This window comes from Crinia signifera, chromosome 1 (genome assembly GCF_055691185.1).
Source record: "Crinia signifera chromosome 1, ASM5569118v1, whole genome shotgun sequence".
NCBI classification, from domain to species: domain Eukaryota; kingdom Metazoa; phylum Chordata; class Amphibia; order Anura; family Myobatrachidae; genus Crinia; species Crinia signifera.
Genome location: NC_139217.1, coordinates 74,644,928 through 74,661,455, shown reverse-complemented (window position 1 = coordinate 74,661,455; position 16,528 = coordinate 74,644,928). Strand labels below are relative to the sequence as shown.

Here is a 16,528-nt window from a genome sequence, read left to right as displayed (position 1 = left end):
TTCCCCATGTCCCTGGTGAAAGCTATAACAGGCATCCCCCGGACAAGACACCCCCCGAACGGGACACCCCCGGACCAGAAGCTACAAGCTCCAGAATGCAAAGTTTGATGTAGAACACTGATGAAACATTGTATAAGCACCATAAAGGGTGCTTTTAAGCACCCTAATGGGTGCTTACAATGTTAAATGCACCCCCACGCCACCCCCCCACTATAAACGTGAACCCAAAGCGTGGTGAGCACAGCGAGCCCGCGAGGAGTGGCGGTACGCATCATCCGACCTTTTCATACCCCCACTATCCACGTCGGCGTGGAGTTGAGAATAGAAAGTGTGGCGAGCGCAGCGAGCTACTGAGCCCGAAGCGTGGCGAGCGCACGCGGATACCTTCACAGGTATCGGAGTCCCCTCGCGGGCTTCACAGGTATCAGCGTGCGCTCGCCACGCTTCGGGCTCGGTGGCTCGCTGCGCTCGCCACACTTTCTATTCTCAACTCCACGCCGACGTGGATAGTGGGGGTATGAAAAGGTCGGATGATGCGTACCGCCACTCCTCGCGGGCTCGCTGTGCTCACCACGCTTTGGGTTCACGTTTATAGTGGGGGGGTGGCGTGGGGGTGCATTTAACATTGTAAGCACCCATTAGGGTGCTTATACAATGTTTAATCGCATCGTATGGCATTGTATGCCAAATACAATGTCATACAATTGTAAAATTATATGACATTGTACAGTATGGCGCGATATCGCGTCGCATCGCATACCATCGCATGCCTTATGGTATGCGATGCGATGGGAGCCGCCAAAATATACAAGTACCGAAATTTCTAATAAAGTTAAAGTGGCTTTGGCATATTGAATGTTACAGAGACCCACACTGTGTGTCCGTGTAAGCTGGAAACCAAGAGTGGGAGGAAGGGGGGACGGAACAAATAGAATATAAAGTCAGCTGCTGCTCATTCACTGGCCTGGCTGTGTAGGCTGCAGTGATTAGAATCCAGCACAGTATCTCAGTGGAGACATTAGCCAGCATCAGTCAGCATGTCTCAGCGGTGTGAAGCTGGAAAGAATAGATCCCTGTGGACGGGAAGTATACTTGTTCTGGCAGTCATCGTTTTGGCACCGTGTGCTGTCAGTGCTCATGCATCAAAAAGGAAAGCAACAGGTCAGAAAGAGCAAGTGCATAAATGGAAAGGACCTGGAACGTCACAGAACCTGAGGAACATCATTGTTGGACGGTGCTTTCACTATATGTCTATGCATCCAGGCATCGGGTAAGCTCAGATGACTTCATACGCAGTAACTGCACTGCTCTTGTATTCATGTTTGTTCTCTGCACCTGTATGTTGTCTCATAATGACGTCACTTCATCTTACAAGTAGCCAGTGACATGTAAGAGGTGGCAATGAGCTGCAGCGCTGACCATGAAGTGCAAGGGGGATCGCTAAGCACATATATACATACAGTGGGGGAAATTTACTAAGATGTGTATTCTACTTCACATGTGATGTTGCTACGGACAACCAATCAGAATCTGCTTATTTATTTAGCACCCTCTAGAAGATAGTAGACAGGATCTGATTGGTTGCCCAAAGCAGCATCACATGTGAAGTAGTATATAAATCTTAGTAAATTTCACCCAGTACGTTATCATGTATGTAATAGGAATGCTAGATGGATCCCATGTGCATCACCAGCACTAAGAGCATTATTACACACTGTTGGTTGACTAATAGTGTGTACACACAGTACAATTTGCCTTCCGATGTTGACGATATAGTCAACATCGGATCGGAATCGGATGCAGATCGCAAGGGTTTTAACCCTTGCGATCCCGATCCGATCCCGATACGCATTCACGTATCGCAAGGCAGAAAGTCTTGTCTGCCTTGACTATATAGTGCAGATCTGCACTATATAGTCAGACTTGTATGCAAATCGGATGTGCCTTGCGATCCGATCTGATTGGATCGCATCTTAAGGCACATCTGACTGTGTGTACACACCATAACCATTATTATAGAGTAAATAATAAAGTATAGTAAATAATGCTAGGGCATGCATGCCTATGTGCCCGAGTAATAACAGCAATGCACTGTAGAAAATACACCATAGTCCTGTAGATTATAAAGTAATCTATGTATAATTCAAGGGTACAGTCTGGAACCTGATCCCTAGAAGAGGAAGTGGGGACCCAGGCAGTGAGGTCTGCTGGGGGGTTCCCATGTACAACCCTGCTTCTAGGCCAGGGCTGGGCAATAGCAGCACTCCAGATGTTGATGAACTACACATCCAAGCATGCCTTGCATCAGTTTCAGCATGGCCACATAGCAAAACTAATGCAAAGCATCCTGGGATGTGTAGTTAATCAACAGCTGGAGGGCCACTGTTGCCCAGCCCTGTTCTAGACGGTGCTGCTAAGTAAATAAGTAGAATCTGATTGGTTTCTATCGGCAACATCCAATCTTCAATAGAACTCCAGTCTTACCCCCCTCTCTCTCTCTCTCCCTATTCCAATCATCTCACCATTCTCTCTCTCTGGATTGATGTGTCTCATGTTACATGGACATGCGCAGGTTTGAAATTACATTGACCTGTGGAATGGAAATAGGGATTGTAGGTGCGGGAATTATTCATAAGCAGATTGGGCCACTGGGAAAGAAGAAACATTCTCACTTAGCCAGTCTCCTTCTCCCCCGGCTGGACTAACACCTCTCCCCTCCTGGCCTCACCGTATAGTACCCACTCTAACCATCACATCACCCTCCAGAATATACCTGTAAACTTTATTTCCCCCATCTCTGCATCATACCCTACCCCAGGCCCACTAGGCATACAGTACCCCCCCAGACCAGGGACATACACACCCACCCTACTTCCTTCAACCCCCCTCCCCTCCCATGGGTTGCAGGGACATACATTAGAAGCCACAAACCCCTGGTCGCAGGGAAGTACCTAATCCAAAATAACCCCCAACACAGAGACATACTGTCACCCAAGCTGTTGGAACAATAGTCACCTACCCCTGCTATATTTAGTAGGGATGGTAGACTCTTGAATAACCCATCACTTGCCTTGGACTTTGTCCCTCCCCTTTCTGGATCCTAGGACTACTGGCAGGGGGGATGAGGTGGCGGAGAAAAAGCACAAAGGGCAAAGACTGACTATAGGCCTTTAAATGATGAATTGTACTTATTAAAACATAACTTTTACTAGGCACACTATAAAATAAAGGGAGGATTGCGATCTAGGTCACAGAAATAATGAGCAAGAGATACCTTAGACAAGGTGAATGGAGAGTGAGCTTAAAGTTAAACTTACATTCTCCCTGTGGCAATAAGCGTAAAGTGTACGTGTCAACTCCTGTAATCACTGCGTCTGCGAGTTCTTATCTCTGGTTCAGAATCTACAGTACATTAATACATATTTCATTAAGCATTCATTAGTGTTGCACAAACCCAATTGATGGGTAAATAACTGTTCTGATTATGTTGCACGGTGCTACACTAAAGAGTGCGTGTGAAAAATCATATGAATTAGATTCAGACCTACTGACTTGACATTTTGCAATTGCAGACCGAGATCATAAGGAATCAGGTAAGAGCCTACTACAGCCAATATCAGATTTATTTTCTATTATTATGACAATTGACTGTACGGTTTCAGCTGCCATATTTTCACATTTTGGAGCCACAAGATTGCAATTAACACATACTAATGAATACTTAATGAAATATGTATTAATGTACTATAGATTCTGAACCAGGGATAAGAACTCCTGCAGATGCAGTAATTACAGTAGTTGACACATATACTTTACATTTATTGCCACAGGGAGAACGCACGTTTAAACTCACCCTCCATTCACCTTGTCTCTGGTATCTCATTATTTCTGTGACCTAGATCGCAATCCTCCCTTTATTTTATAGTGTGCCTAATAAAAATTATGTTTTAATAAGTACAATTAATCATTTAATGAGTGCCCCAGAAAAGACCTATCATCAGTCTTTGCCGTTGCACCTTTTCTTGGCTGGGAGCACCACCAACCCTGATATTATTACTACTGATCTTTAACGAGTATCAATATTATGTTGGTTGAATCATTTAACTTTGCTACGTAAACCCCGGTGCGGATTTCAGTAACTCCAGTTCTGAGGATGAGGAGGTCCCATGACTACTCAGTGCAGAAAATAATAAATGGGTCCCCGGACTAATGGCTGTGAGGAGGATTATGGGGTTCCCAGGCAGCCGCAGTCACATCCAGGGCTGTACACCACTGGTGCCTGGGATTGGACACTAGATGCCAAAAACAGAACAATAGTAAATTCATGAGCAGTAAGTGCCCAAAAGTGCCGAGACCTGTTGCCACTTGGGCCAGCCAAGAGGAAAAGGGTCATGGGTGCGTAAGTATGCAACTACATGTATAAGGGGCCTTACGGTGTGCAAAATAATGTGTAAGGAGCATCATGGTCTGTGGCATTATGTAAGGGGCAAATAATGTAAGTGGCATGAATCATGAACAAAATTATAGTGCTACAGATTGTTTGAGGCAGGGAAGCCCCAAACCGTAATCTTCACCAAAAGGTCTAAATCCAGCTCTGGATTCATCAAAGCCTGATAAAAGCTCGTATTCAAGTAGCTCCGATAATTTTTCTTCTGAAAAATACAGACACCATGGTCATTATCAGGCGCTATCCAACCGCTGCCATTGCCAGCCGTCTCTTATGTCCGCTACCACGTTCAGGTAAGCCAGCAGCTTGCTCTTCAGGCAACTGAGAGCTCTTGAATGCCTGAAGAGCAAGCTGCTGGCTTGCCTGAATGGGGTAGCATACATAGGAGTCGGCTGGCCGGGACAGCATTTGGAGATCAGCGCTGAGTGCAGAAGACAATCTCCTCTGCTGGGAGAGAAATGGTGGCTGGGGTGCATTACAACATTTGGAACCTCCGATCGGACTCTTGTTTTGGAGGTAGGGAAAGATAGAGTGAGTTGCTTTCCCCACTGGAGCCGAGTACCTATAACACCTGGCTACAAACACTGACTATTACTAAGTATTGGCATTTATTTATTTGTATTTTATTTTTGAACATCATAATGACTGCAGTAGGTATGGAGAGAGTTAAACAACCAATGCTCTGTGTGTACCTTGGAGAGCATGTGACTCGATGAACCAATAAGAGTACAAGGAATGACAGAGTTAGCTGGGATATAGGAACAGGAAAGGGAGGATTCTTCTTCTCTTTCCTGAAAATTTCCCTGCCCTCCCTTTCCTTGTTGGATTGCTAGGGGGGGCTATGTGTTAATTGCGTTGGCTGATAGGCGGGAAAGAACGGCAGGTTCATGGATTTAAGTCTTCATTAAGTGCTCATGCAGCGTATATGGTCTGTTTTCGTTGCGCTCGCCTCTCATTGACTTTAGTCCTTCGCTGGATCACCCGCTTGGGGGAAGCGACTCCACCCGGATGGGTGGGTAGTCAATGTAGTAGGTTCAGTGGATACCGCTTGATAGGATAGCCTTGATAGCGTATGCTAGTTGTGGGGTGGAGCTTAGTTAATTAGCCGTTCTTTCTGTGCCACCTTTTAATTAATTCATTCATTATTAATAAATAATTTAGCTTAAAGTGCTTAAAAGAATCAGCTAACAATTTCTGCCAAACTTAAGTCTCCGAGTCTTTATTTCAGGTTTAGTTATTGTAAGATTATTAAATGTGTTATGTTATACATGTTAAAGGGTCACACATCTGTTGCTAGGATGTTTAACATTTATATATACTGTAATAAAGCACTCTTATTTCTTTATAGAAGGGAGGGTTGGGGGTAAGGAAGAATTTTAGAGGTCCTTCTGTGCCCCTCTCTCCTTTTTCACTATTGGGGTGCCTACATCCTAAACGCGGTAATAGCATATGTATCCTGATAAATGGTGCTCCATCCAATCAGCTCCAGTCATAAGCAATTAATTGTATTATTAACAATGAGTTTTATTATCCACAATGAGATTTATCACTTGTTAATAAATAAACCTTTTTATCTTTCTTCAAGTTTTAAAAAAATCTGCACATTACTCCTTGCACATAACATTGTCATATTTACATCAGTCGCTGTAACTGTTCCAGCTCTCTGTGATGGCTTTGTCCCTGTTGTAAAGAGGAACAATTCTTTTCAGGAAACCCCTCTAGTTACCAGCATCACAAATAACAATGCACCAGTTGTTTTGCTGGGCCCCACACACAGCTCTGCTCTCCCTTGCCAATCAGAAGGAAGCAGAAACTCCTATAGCTGGAATATATATAGGTGTTGGTGGTTTGGTTACTTTTGCAAACATACCCTTGTGCTTAAAAGTTTACATACCCTAGCAGAATTTGTGATTTTCTGGCCATTTGTCAGAGAATATGAATGATAACTCACAAACTTTGTTTGTCGGTGTAACGGGCATTATATTTACTTTGTATTGCATATTGTGTTTTAATAATTATTACTATGGCCCTTATTCTGATTGATGCGTACTTTCCCGAATACTTTCGGATAGCGTGTTTCCGGCGTCTGCGCATGCGTGGGGAACGCAAGGCGCATGTGCCAAGCATTGACTCCGTAACCTGTTCGTGCTAATCCCGTACAAAACTGTGCACCGCAATCACTCAGGAAATATGGGCGTATTATGGGCGTCATGCGGAATGACACATGGGCGTAGTTTCAAAGTGGGCAAAACTGGGTGGAAACATGGGCGGACACGGGGGAGTACACTTATGTTGGGGGGCGTGCATTCGGATAGCACTCCGAATGGCCGCGAACAAAACCGATAGAAATGTGCGGTGTCCATAAGCAAGTATTGCTTTGCGGAAACCACTCGGTCCTGCGGTAGGCGAACGGAACGCCTAATGACTACAAGCATTAACAGCTGAACACAATACAATCGACTCCTTTACTCATTACTCACTAATGGCACGCTTGTCAGTGCTTTAATTGAAACCATTGCTGCTTCAAGGAACCTTTACTAAACACACACATATGCTGTACTTGTCACACACTTTGAAACTGCTAAGAATGGACATCACTGAATATTAATACTATCAATACACATGTGTATTCTACATGTACTAATTAAACCACACAATTTTGGTGAAATAAAGACATTTATTTCAATACATTTCACAGACACTGACACTGTGAAGCAATAACAAATAAAAAAAAAAAAAATACCAAAAAGCATGGCAGGAATGTACATAAATAAATTATAATAGAAAATAAATATAATTGTACACATTCATAACCACAGCAGAATCATTTGGAACACAAAGGGACTTAGCAACATCACTTCAAGTACAGCAGACAGTAATGGCAGGCAAAAGAGGGCAACAGGGGAACCAAAAATGACATTTGAAGCAAGGGCTAATCTGGTTACCCTCAGCACGTGATTGGACACAAGAAGCTGACACACACAGCACAATGAAAGAGTTGGGACCACATAACGGTGGAGATTAATGCAGCCACAAGTTCATTTGCGGCCACGTTTGCCCTTGGTAGGCTCCTTGGCCTGTGCAGCAGCTCTTCGGCCACGGACAGATGCTGGCCCAGGTGGAGCAGATGCTGGTGAGGGGGTGGATGGTCTACCCCTCCTGCCAGCAGGGAGTGTTGCTGGTGGTAATGCACCAGAAACGGATGACATTAGGACCCTATTGCTGTCAACTAGCTCCACCATAAGCTCATTATGGTGGAGGAGATCATTTTGACGCATGGCTTGCTCGGCCAGCACCTGAACACTTGCAGCCATGGCCTGATGCGCCTCAGCCATGGCCTGCATGCTCACAGCGATGGACTGCTGGGTGCTGGCCAAGCTCGCCATGATCTCCTCTGTCCTACGCATCCGTTCTGATGCCAACTCTCCCTGCTGGTTAATGTCTCCAAGCATCTGGGCCAAGCTGGCATAATCGGCTTGGACCGATGCCTGCTGCTGCACAGGCCTACCACTGGGGCCAGGTGGCACGGACTCCTCCACCTCCTGAGAAGACTCTTCACCAAACAGTGGGGTGTCTGTTGAAAATGATAAACACAATTAGGACACATTCTAAGATAATTACTTCCACAATCTTATGGCATGACAAATATTTACCTTCCACAAAAGATGCAAACACTTCAGCTGGGGCCTCGCTATCCATGGTGCTCACCCCCCTGACCTCCTCAACTGCAACACAGCACTCGGCCATCAACTCCAGGGGGGTGAACTGTAGGCGTGATGGCATGGGCCCGGCCCCAGATCTCTGGCTGTGTTCCCACCGCTTGGTCATCTTCCTATTCAGGTTGGTTTTGAAGTCCTGCCACCTGCAATGTAAGTTGACATATTAATACATGTCACTCCAGATGTTTGCTGTTGCAGCCATTGCTATGTGCCACATATTACGACATGTGCTTAATGTCAAAAACATAACATTACATTCAACTATGATATCAACCCTTACAATACACATTCACACTCACCCTACTATAACTCTCAACTAAATGACATGTCAATCATGTCTGTGTATCGTACCAACCTCACCGGCCATTTGCAAAATCCATCTAAGCATGAATTCAAACATTACTTGTCTATTACTGGGCACATGTAACACAAAACAACTTGCCTCTTCTTGACGTGCTCCGCCTCACGAACTTGTGGCGCCACTTCATTAATCTCTGCAGTTATGTCTTCCCAAATCTTCCATCTGCGTGTGTGTGTCAGCCTATCCGGTGGACACTCAATCCAATCACGTGCTCGCGGAACCAGGATGGCAAGCTCCTGTGCTTCATATGCCATATTTCTGGAACTTGGTTCCTCTGTTGCCCTCTTTTGCCCACGCCCACGCCCACGGGCACGTGTCGCTGTACTTGAAGTGCTGCCCATGGTACTATCTTGTGAAGTCCCCGGTTGTGTTCCAAATGATTCTGCTGAGGCTGCATATGAGGCAGCTGCAGGTTGCCCTGCTGTTGATGGGCCAGCTGCAGGTTGCCCTGCTGTTGATGGGCCAGCTGCAGGTTGCCCTGCTGTTGATGGGCCAGCTGCAGGTTGCCCTGATGTTGATGGGCCAGCAGCCTCATCATTTCCCACTGCCTGCCTGTGCAGTGGCACATAGGAGGTGCTGGAGTCCATCCTGGAAAACAGTTGCTGCAACTCCTGGTCCACCTCAGATTGCGATCCAGCCATGTTACCAGCAACTTTGTCACATTCTAATACACCTTTATATACTGTTTGTGTATCCTGTTTGGCATACATCAGCGGCAGCTGCGTTCCGTGCGCGAGCGTAACGGCCGCCTGCGTACGGCGTGTTTTTTTCGCGCCGCATACGCCACGCCCATAGTTGCGGAAATTTCATTGTGTAAAACCTGGCGTCACTTCTACATTAAATATCGGTCACCAATTCTAACATTGCATAGAATCTTCTGATACACCTGTGAGTATCGCACAATATACATGCTATTTGGGATTGTTCATGACTACTGTGGTATTGTTGAGTTTGATTGAAATCTAAAAGTAACCCAATCCCTTAGAAAATCCAGGCCACAAGTCATGCAATACTCATCACTAATGTTATAGACAACACATGTGAGAGGCCTATAAATAGTGGATTGCTGCTAGAATCATTTGTCTCCAGATCTGTAGTTGTCCAGGGTCTAAGGTAAGCTCTTCCATGGTCCTTGTAGATATGATATCCATTAACAATGTAAGTGTATTAATGTATGCACCATTGCCTCACTGACTACAGATTGTTGGGCCAGCAAAGGCTTGTTACCATTATTGCAACACGTCACATGTTCACTATTTCACTCACACGTGTTAAACCTGTGTGTGTCCATCTATTGCAGGACAACATGTCCCAGCAATAGTTGAAATGTCTCATAGTACATGATGTCGGCAACAAATGCAGACACCTATGATACTCAAGTAGTGTTTAGTAGTTAGATGTTGTAAGCATCTGTGTGTTTAGGACGGTGTGTATTGAGTTCATATTATTGTTACATCATTATAGAGTCAAATAGATATTCGTGACTTCACTGGGCGGCCATCTATTGTACGTATTGAAGCCTACAAATATATTTGTTGTCGGTTATGGCCATTATGTGCATAGGTGCATCATTATTTATGTTCATTTATTTATAGGTTGCTGAAGCAATGATGGCTTTCATGGCTAGGAGGCTAAGGGCACTTGCGGCTCTCCCCACTCGTCGGCCAAGGAGGCCAGGACGTGCTAGAATCTATCGCACACGGGTGACTCTGTTTGGTATGCCCGATGATGAGGTACTTACTAGGTACCGGTTACCGCCACATGTCATTCTGGATCTTCTCTCGTTAATTGAGAGTGATCTGGAACCTCTTCACGGGATCACGACAGCAATTCCGCCTCACACACAGCTGCTGGCGGTGTTGCATTTCTGCGCCTCAGGATCATTCCAACAAGTAGTGGCAGTACTTGCTGGAATATCTCAGCCGGCCTTCTGCCGAATCCTGAGGCATGTGACGTCGGCCATGTTTAGGCGCAAGGGGCACTTCATGGCCATGACATTTGCCACTGAGACCCTTCGCAGAAGCCAGCAGGCCTTCCATCAAATTGCTGGCTTCCCTAATGTGATAGGGGCTGTGGATGGCACCCATGTACCATTTGTGCCTCCATCACGAAGTGAGAAGATGTATAGGAACCGGAAATTGTTCCACTCACTCAACGTGATGGTGGTATGTGGCCCATCCATGGAAATTCTCGCCTTCAACTCGAAGTTTCCCGGAAGTGCCCATGACTCTCATGTTATCCGACAAACCGGGATTTGGCAGAGACTACAAGAGCTGGAAGGCCGTGATGCATGGGTTCTGGGTGACTCCGGTTACCCATGTACGCCCTGGCTACTTACGCCGTACAGCTCCCCAGCACCTGGCCCACAGGAGGCATTCAATCGGGCGCATGTTGCCACCAGGCAAGTGGTGGAGCGCTCAATTGGCCTTTTAAAGGGTCGATTTAGAGTGCTCCACCGCACTGGTGGTGACTTACAGTATGCGCCTGAAATGGTGTCGAGGATCGTGGGCCTGTGTGTATTATTGCATAACATTGCTGTGCGGCGTGAGATACCCTTTGATGAGTGGGAGGTTCCATCTGAGCCGCAAGATCCGCCCATGCGCCCATCCCGCGCCCCAGAATGCCGGAGGGGATACCAGCTGCGGGACTCTGTGGTGCAAAGATTCTTCAGGTACATTTTATATAGTTGACCAGAACACACCAATTATTGTAAAAATCACCCCTTCAAATAAGTACAGTGTGTTAGTTGTCAGTCTTACAAAACGACAATTAGCCAGCCTGCCCTCCTAATGGCAAAGAAATAGGAGATATTTATCATATGTGCTTAGTTTTGGTGGAAGTACAATATAGCTGCTCATAATTATACCTTGTGCAAGGGATCTTATGTGTTTGTTATATCTTCATTATTGTAGTTGATACTATCACTGATGTCTGGTGAGTACATTGATTTATTCTCTTTTTAACACATGTATGTTTGTTATGTGTTGGTGACTTTTTTCTGTGTTGATGTATGATTTGTTTGCAGATATATATATATGATATTTGAATTTATTAACATGTTTAGGCAGGCAGGCAGGCAGGCAGACAGGCAGGCAGCCAGGCAGCGCTGGTGTATAATGGTGGACTCAGGATACCTGCACGTATGTATATGTGTCTTTTAAACATAAATGTACGCATACACATAGATGCATAGAGTAAGTAATGCGAAGTACAGCTATGCGTTGCCAAGCTATAGCACGCGTTGCTTGGCGGTGCGATGCGTTATTCGATTTGCAAAGTGCATACACACTGTGTTTAATATATATCAGATTTGTTCATTGCCATACATCAGCACTACCGTTTTTAAGGCATGCGAATTTTTCGCCATTTGTGTTGGCGCAGAGACGCTGTTCATGTAAAGATGAACAATAAAGTTATTAACACAAATAACTGTGATAAACCAATTACAGCACATGATTGGTTGATTGATGCCAGTGCTAACATGGCGGAGTCACGCAGAGCAGAGCCATTTTCGCCTGCGGAGCTTCGGGCACTGGTCTCCGTCATGGAGACAAGGCTGGGCCGTGCAGGGCCCTTTATTACCAATGGGCAGAAACGGCGAGCCTATGCTGCGGCAGGGCGCCGTATTTACGCCCGCACCCGGGTGCGGAGGAGCATCGCCCAATTGGAGAGGCGCTGGTCAGACCTCCGCAGGCGCCAGCCAGAGCTACTGCAGGAGATTAGGAGGGAAATAGCTGATTGTGAGTATTTTCGCTATGAAATTTCGCACTTACATCATAGCATATATAAGCAATAAAAATTGTAGAATGTTAAGTGGGTGTCCATGGGTTTCAAAGTCCATAGACTGTTATGTGTGCTTCTTCCTGGTTAACATGCAGTCATGTGCCTTTTATATGTAATTACATAGCATTATTGATTCTGATGCATACAATGTGCCTGATGTAATATGTGTTAACCATTGATAAATGCAAGGGTTGTAATGATTTCACAAATTACTAACAATCACATAATAACTTAAATTTCAGATTTTTTAGTCCATTAACAGTAAGGAGCAACTTTCAAGCATCGTTTTCGATCATTATCACCCTTCCATGTATCTCTTGTTATGGCTTAATACATGTGCCCCAATGACCCGACATTGACAATGATGTTTGTTTTCTCCCACACAGCACGAGCCCGAGCACGACAGGCACGGGAAGAGGCAGAGGCAGCCCAGGCCGAGGAGGAGGTGCCTGAGGAGATGCAACAGGATGATGTGGAGGAGGAGGTGCCGGAGGTGGTGGAGGAGGAGGATGTTGTTGTGGAGGAGGAGGAGCAAGTGCAGGAGGAGGTGGTGGAGGAGGAGGATGTTGTGGAGGAGGAGGAGCAAGTGCAGGAGGAGGTGGTGGAGGAGGAGGAGTATGTTGTGGAGGAGGAGGAGCAAGTGGTGGAGGAGGTGGTGGAGGAGGAGGAGGAGGTGCCTGAGGAGGTGGTGGTGGAGGATGTGGAGGAGGTGTTGGTGGCGGAGGAGGATGTGGAGGAGGTGTTGGTGGCGGAGGAGGATGTGGAGGAGGTGGCTGACGAGGTGTTGGTGGCGGAGGAGGATGTGGAGGAGGTGGCTGAGGCGGTCGGGCCTATTGAGGAGGCCAAGAATGTCCAGGAGGCGGCCGATTCAGAGGGGGAGGAGGCGTGTGAGGTGGTGGAGGCAGAACAGATCGGTATGTATACATAATGCATCATTCATCAATTATTTGTACTTGTATTTGTTATGTAGCACTGGTGAGGAAAAATTTTGTTACAATACTATTAATACATAACACAAAGTGGGTAGCTACAGATACAGGTACGGGTTAGATGGGGTGACCAAGGCATCCCTTTCATCCAGGACACATCTTAATTACACAGGTTTGTGGGATGGCTTGGAGCTCCATTTTGACTGCCACATAACCGTTGTACAGATAGGGCAGGCCTTATGCTTGCTGGTGAATCGCCAGCAGCATGCTGCTGGCGATCCGCCAGCAACACGGCGCGCCATCTGACTGAGACGCGCGTGCGTCCCCCACGCACGTGCGTCTCAGTATCCGGGCGGCCGGCGGGCGAGGCGGACGCAATACTGTCCGCCTCCCGCTCGAGGGGGGCTGGGGGGACCCGAGGAGGCTGTGGGGGGGTGCGGGCGCCCGGTGTGGGCACCGGGCGACCGTCGGAAGGGGACGGCAGCACCGTCGGAAGGGGACGCGCGCGCACCTCGTGCGCGCGCGTCCCCTTCCGACACACAGATGGCGCCGGAGCAGGGAATGGCGATGGCGTCGCCATCGCCATCCCCTGCAAAGATGAGCCCGGCCCCATCTGTAGTTAAACAGGATCCTGGAGTAAAGGGATGAGTTTATCATTTTTGGATTAAATTCACCTGCTGCAAGCGTAGATTCTGTCCCATCATATAGCTGAATATATGTTTTAGGTGAATGATATTTATAAACTATATGATGTATGCTATAAATGGAGTATGGCCAGGCCTGCCTTAGAATGGAGTCACAAGTTGTCAGTGTCCCTGGAGCCTCCTCTACCTAAACACCCCCTGTGGTTCAGATTGTTTTTTTCCCCTCACAGAATTGTAGGTTGGTTTAGACTGAATTATGATTTTGAGGATGTGTACTGTGCATTCCTGACATTTGCATAACTCCCATGCCACAAACCATCACTGAACTTAGACTGAGGAGATTGTGACAAGTTGTTATTGACGGAGGACATGACATGCTTGTCATTGGTTAGTCATGGGTGGGTTGTGAATCAGAAGAAACACTATGACTGGTAGGTCTTCTGCAGAGTAAAGGGTAGAGGGACAAAAACACAGTATTAATTAAATAAGTTTGCATGTATGTATATATGTATGTGTCATATATATTTATCTATGTGTGTCTCTATCTCTGTATATATATATATATATATATATATATATATATATATATATATATATATATATATACATACATGTCACCTTGCATTTCTTTGATTTATGTAGCAGTATGTGAAATGTATGCATGAATATCATGACTAATTTTTGCCCCTTTTACATGCCCACAGATGCCACAACACAAGCAGATGAGGGTGTTCGTGGGGCCCTCATGCGGATGCGCCACCATTTACAGCTGCTAATTGCAGACCTGCAGGACCTTAGCGACTTGCTAATGTAAATTATTTTTTTTTATTTTTTTATATTTAAATGTTTAAAAGTTGTCAGAATAAATGTTTTATGCAAGTTCGAAGTTGTCGGTTTTCTTTTCACATTAAACAGTATATGTGTAGATTGTTTATAATATTTTACACAGGGACAAATACAAACCATTGCACTTGAATTGATGTAAGGGTTAATGTGTGCAATGGATGTGTTAGGCATGGGTTTAAGTATATATTGGAATTTAATTGATTCCAATTACAAATAAACATTTTTTTATGAGGATAGGTAATTGAATAAGTGGGTCATGTGATGTATTGCAGAATAGACATAATAGTGGGTAGTTTTGCGTAAATACACCGCTTCCGTGCGGACGCCCCGCTTGCCATCCATTCGGATGCGGTATCACAGTGCATACTCTGTAATACCGTGCAGAATCTGAGTGTGTCCACCGCACACGCATGGTTTGTATGTCGTCCGTAAACACGCCCTGTTCTTAAAGAGTGAGTCCGTCCGAATGCGGAGGACACGTGGACGTTTCTACGGACGATGGCCGCACGCTGCCGCACAGCGTGGCGTGCGGCCCGCACCGTAACAATTCGGGAATATCCGCACCGATCAGAATAAGGGCCTATGTGTGGCATTATGGGCGAAATGTAATTGGGTGCGATTTTTGAACATGATAATAATTAATTGCACCTTTAAAAATCAAATTCTTTGCAGCAAATTTGCATATGCAATGAGATGTGAATTCGCATTTTTTTACCGCGAATCGCACCCTATTACATGTGCGATTTTTGGAAAACGTGCGATTTCGGCCGTTTTTTTACCAAAAATCGCACATTTCTAAAAAATTTCGCCCTATGTGTTTAATGGCCAATTTTACTGTGTGTGTGTGTAATTATGTGTTTTACACACCATAGACGCCTACCCTCCTGCATTCTGCAGGAGACTCCCTGAAATAGCAGCAATCTCCCTCTCTCCCTCATTAGTCTAGCAATCTCCCTCATTTCGCCTAGCCCACATTACACTGTTACTTTTTTTTGTGAAAAAAGGAATGAGACACAGATACAATTACATTGAATCATCAGCACCATTTCCCAGCACTTTACCAAGTATAGTACCTTACTAACAGCTTTGGGGCTCATCTACATTTGGATATAAGTCATTTTAAAAGATTTCTCTCAAATGTAGCAGTACACACCCACATTTCTAGGTGCCACGTTCACAGTCTTATTTCACAATCTCTCCATATATGGAACTAGACACGCCCTGTGGGTGGAGCATGACATGCCCCCTCAATGGGAGCGCTTTGCAAAATTCTGTTACCAACTCTAATCTCCCCGAAACTAGTTTTCAAAAGTAGGCAAGTATGATACACACATTGCACACACTCAGAGATACTTTTACACCCTCATAAATACTGCATGCTCAGTCTGCCGAGTCTAAAGCTTGGTTCCATGACGCAGGATGCTGATGCTGATGCGGTGCCAGAGCAAGTTCAGGTAGTTTTAGGAAAAATCAAACTTGCTCTGGAGATGCGAGGAAAAAAAGATGCATTCTCTCCCACAATTGTTTAGCAATAATCCTGCGGCTGTGGGAAAAACCCTGTGCTGTGGGTATTATTTTAAATACCCACCAGCAATTGCATTCCTGGAGAGAAAATAGGATATCCAAAGGATATCAATAGGCGCTACACCAGGCTCACCTCCCAACCAGCTGCTGTTAAAAATAGGGGTAGTTATATCCTCAATAGTACAAAAAATAAACAAATGGAACTACTCTTCATTGAGGAATAAATAAATAAAAAGTTTCACACAGTGTATGATTAAAAATAACATATATTGGTA

General features: G+C 45.5%; 1 protein-coding gene across 1 annotated transcript in view; it reads left to right on the top strand.

Moving 5' to 3' along the window:
- Positions 1 to 944: 944 nt before the first annotated feature.
- LOC146044945 (ADP-ribosyl cyclase/cyclic ADP-ribose hydrolase 1-like) overlaps positions 945 to 16,528 on the top strand; it is a 48,085-nt gene continuing 32,501 nt past the window's right edge. The window contains exon 1 of the mRNA XM_083163651.1: positions 945 to 1,270. Coding sequence (XP_083019777.1) covers positions 1,038 to 1,270 — 233 coding nt within the window. The 5' untranslated portion in view covers positions 945 to 1,037. The remainder of the gene's footprint in view (positions 1,271 to 16,528) is intronic.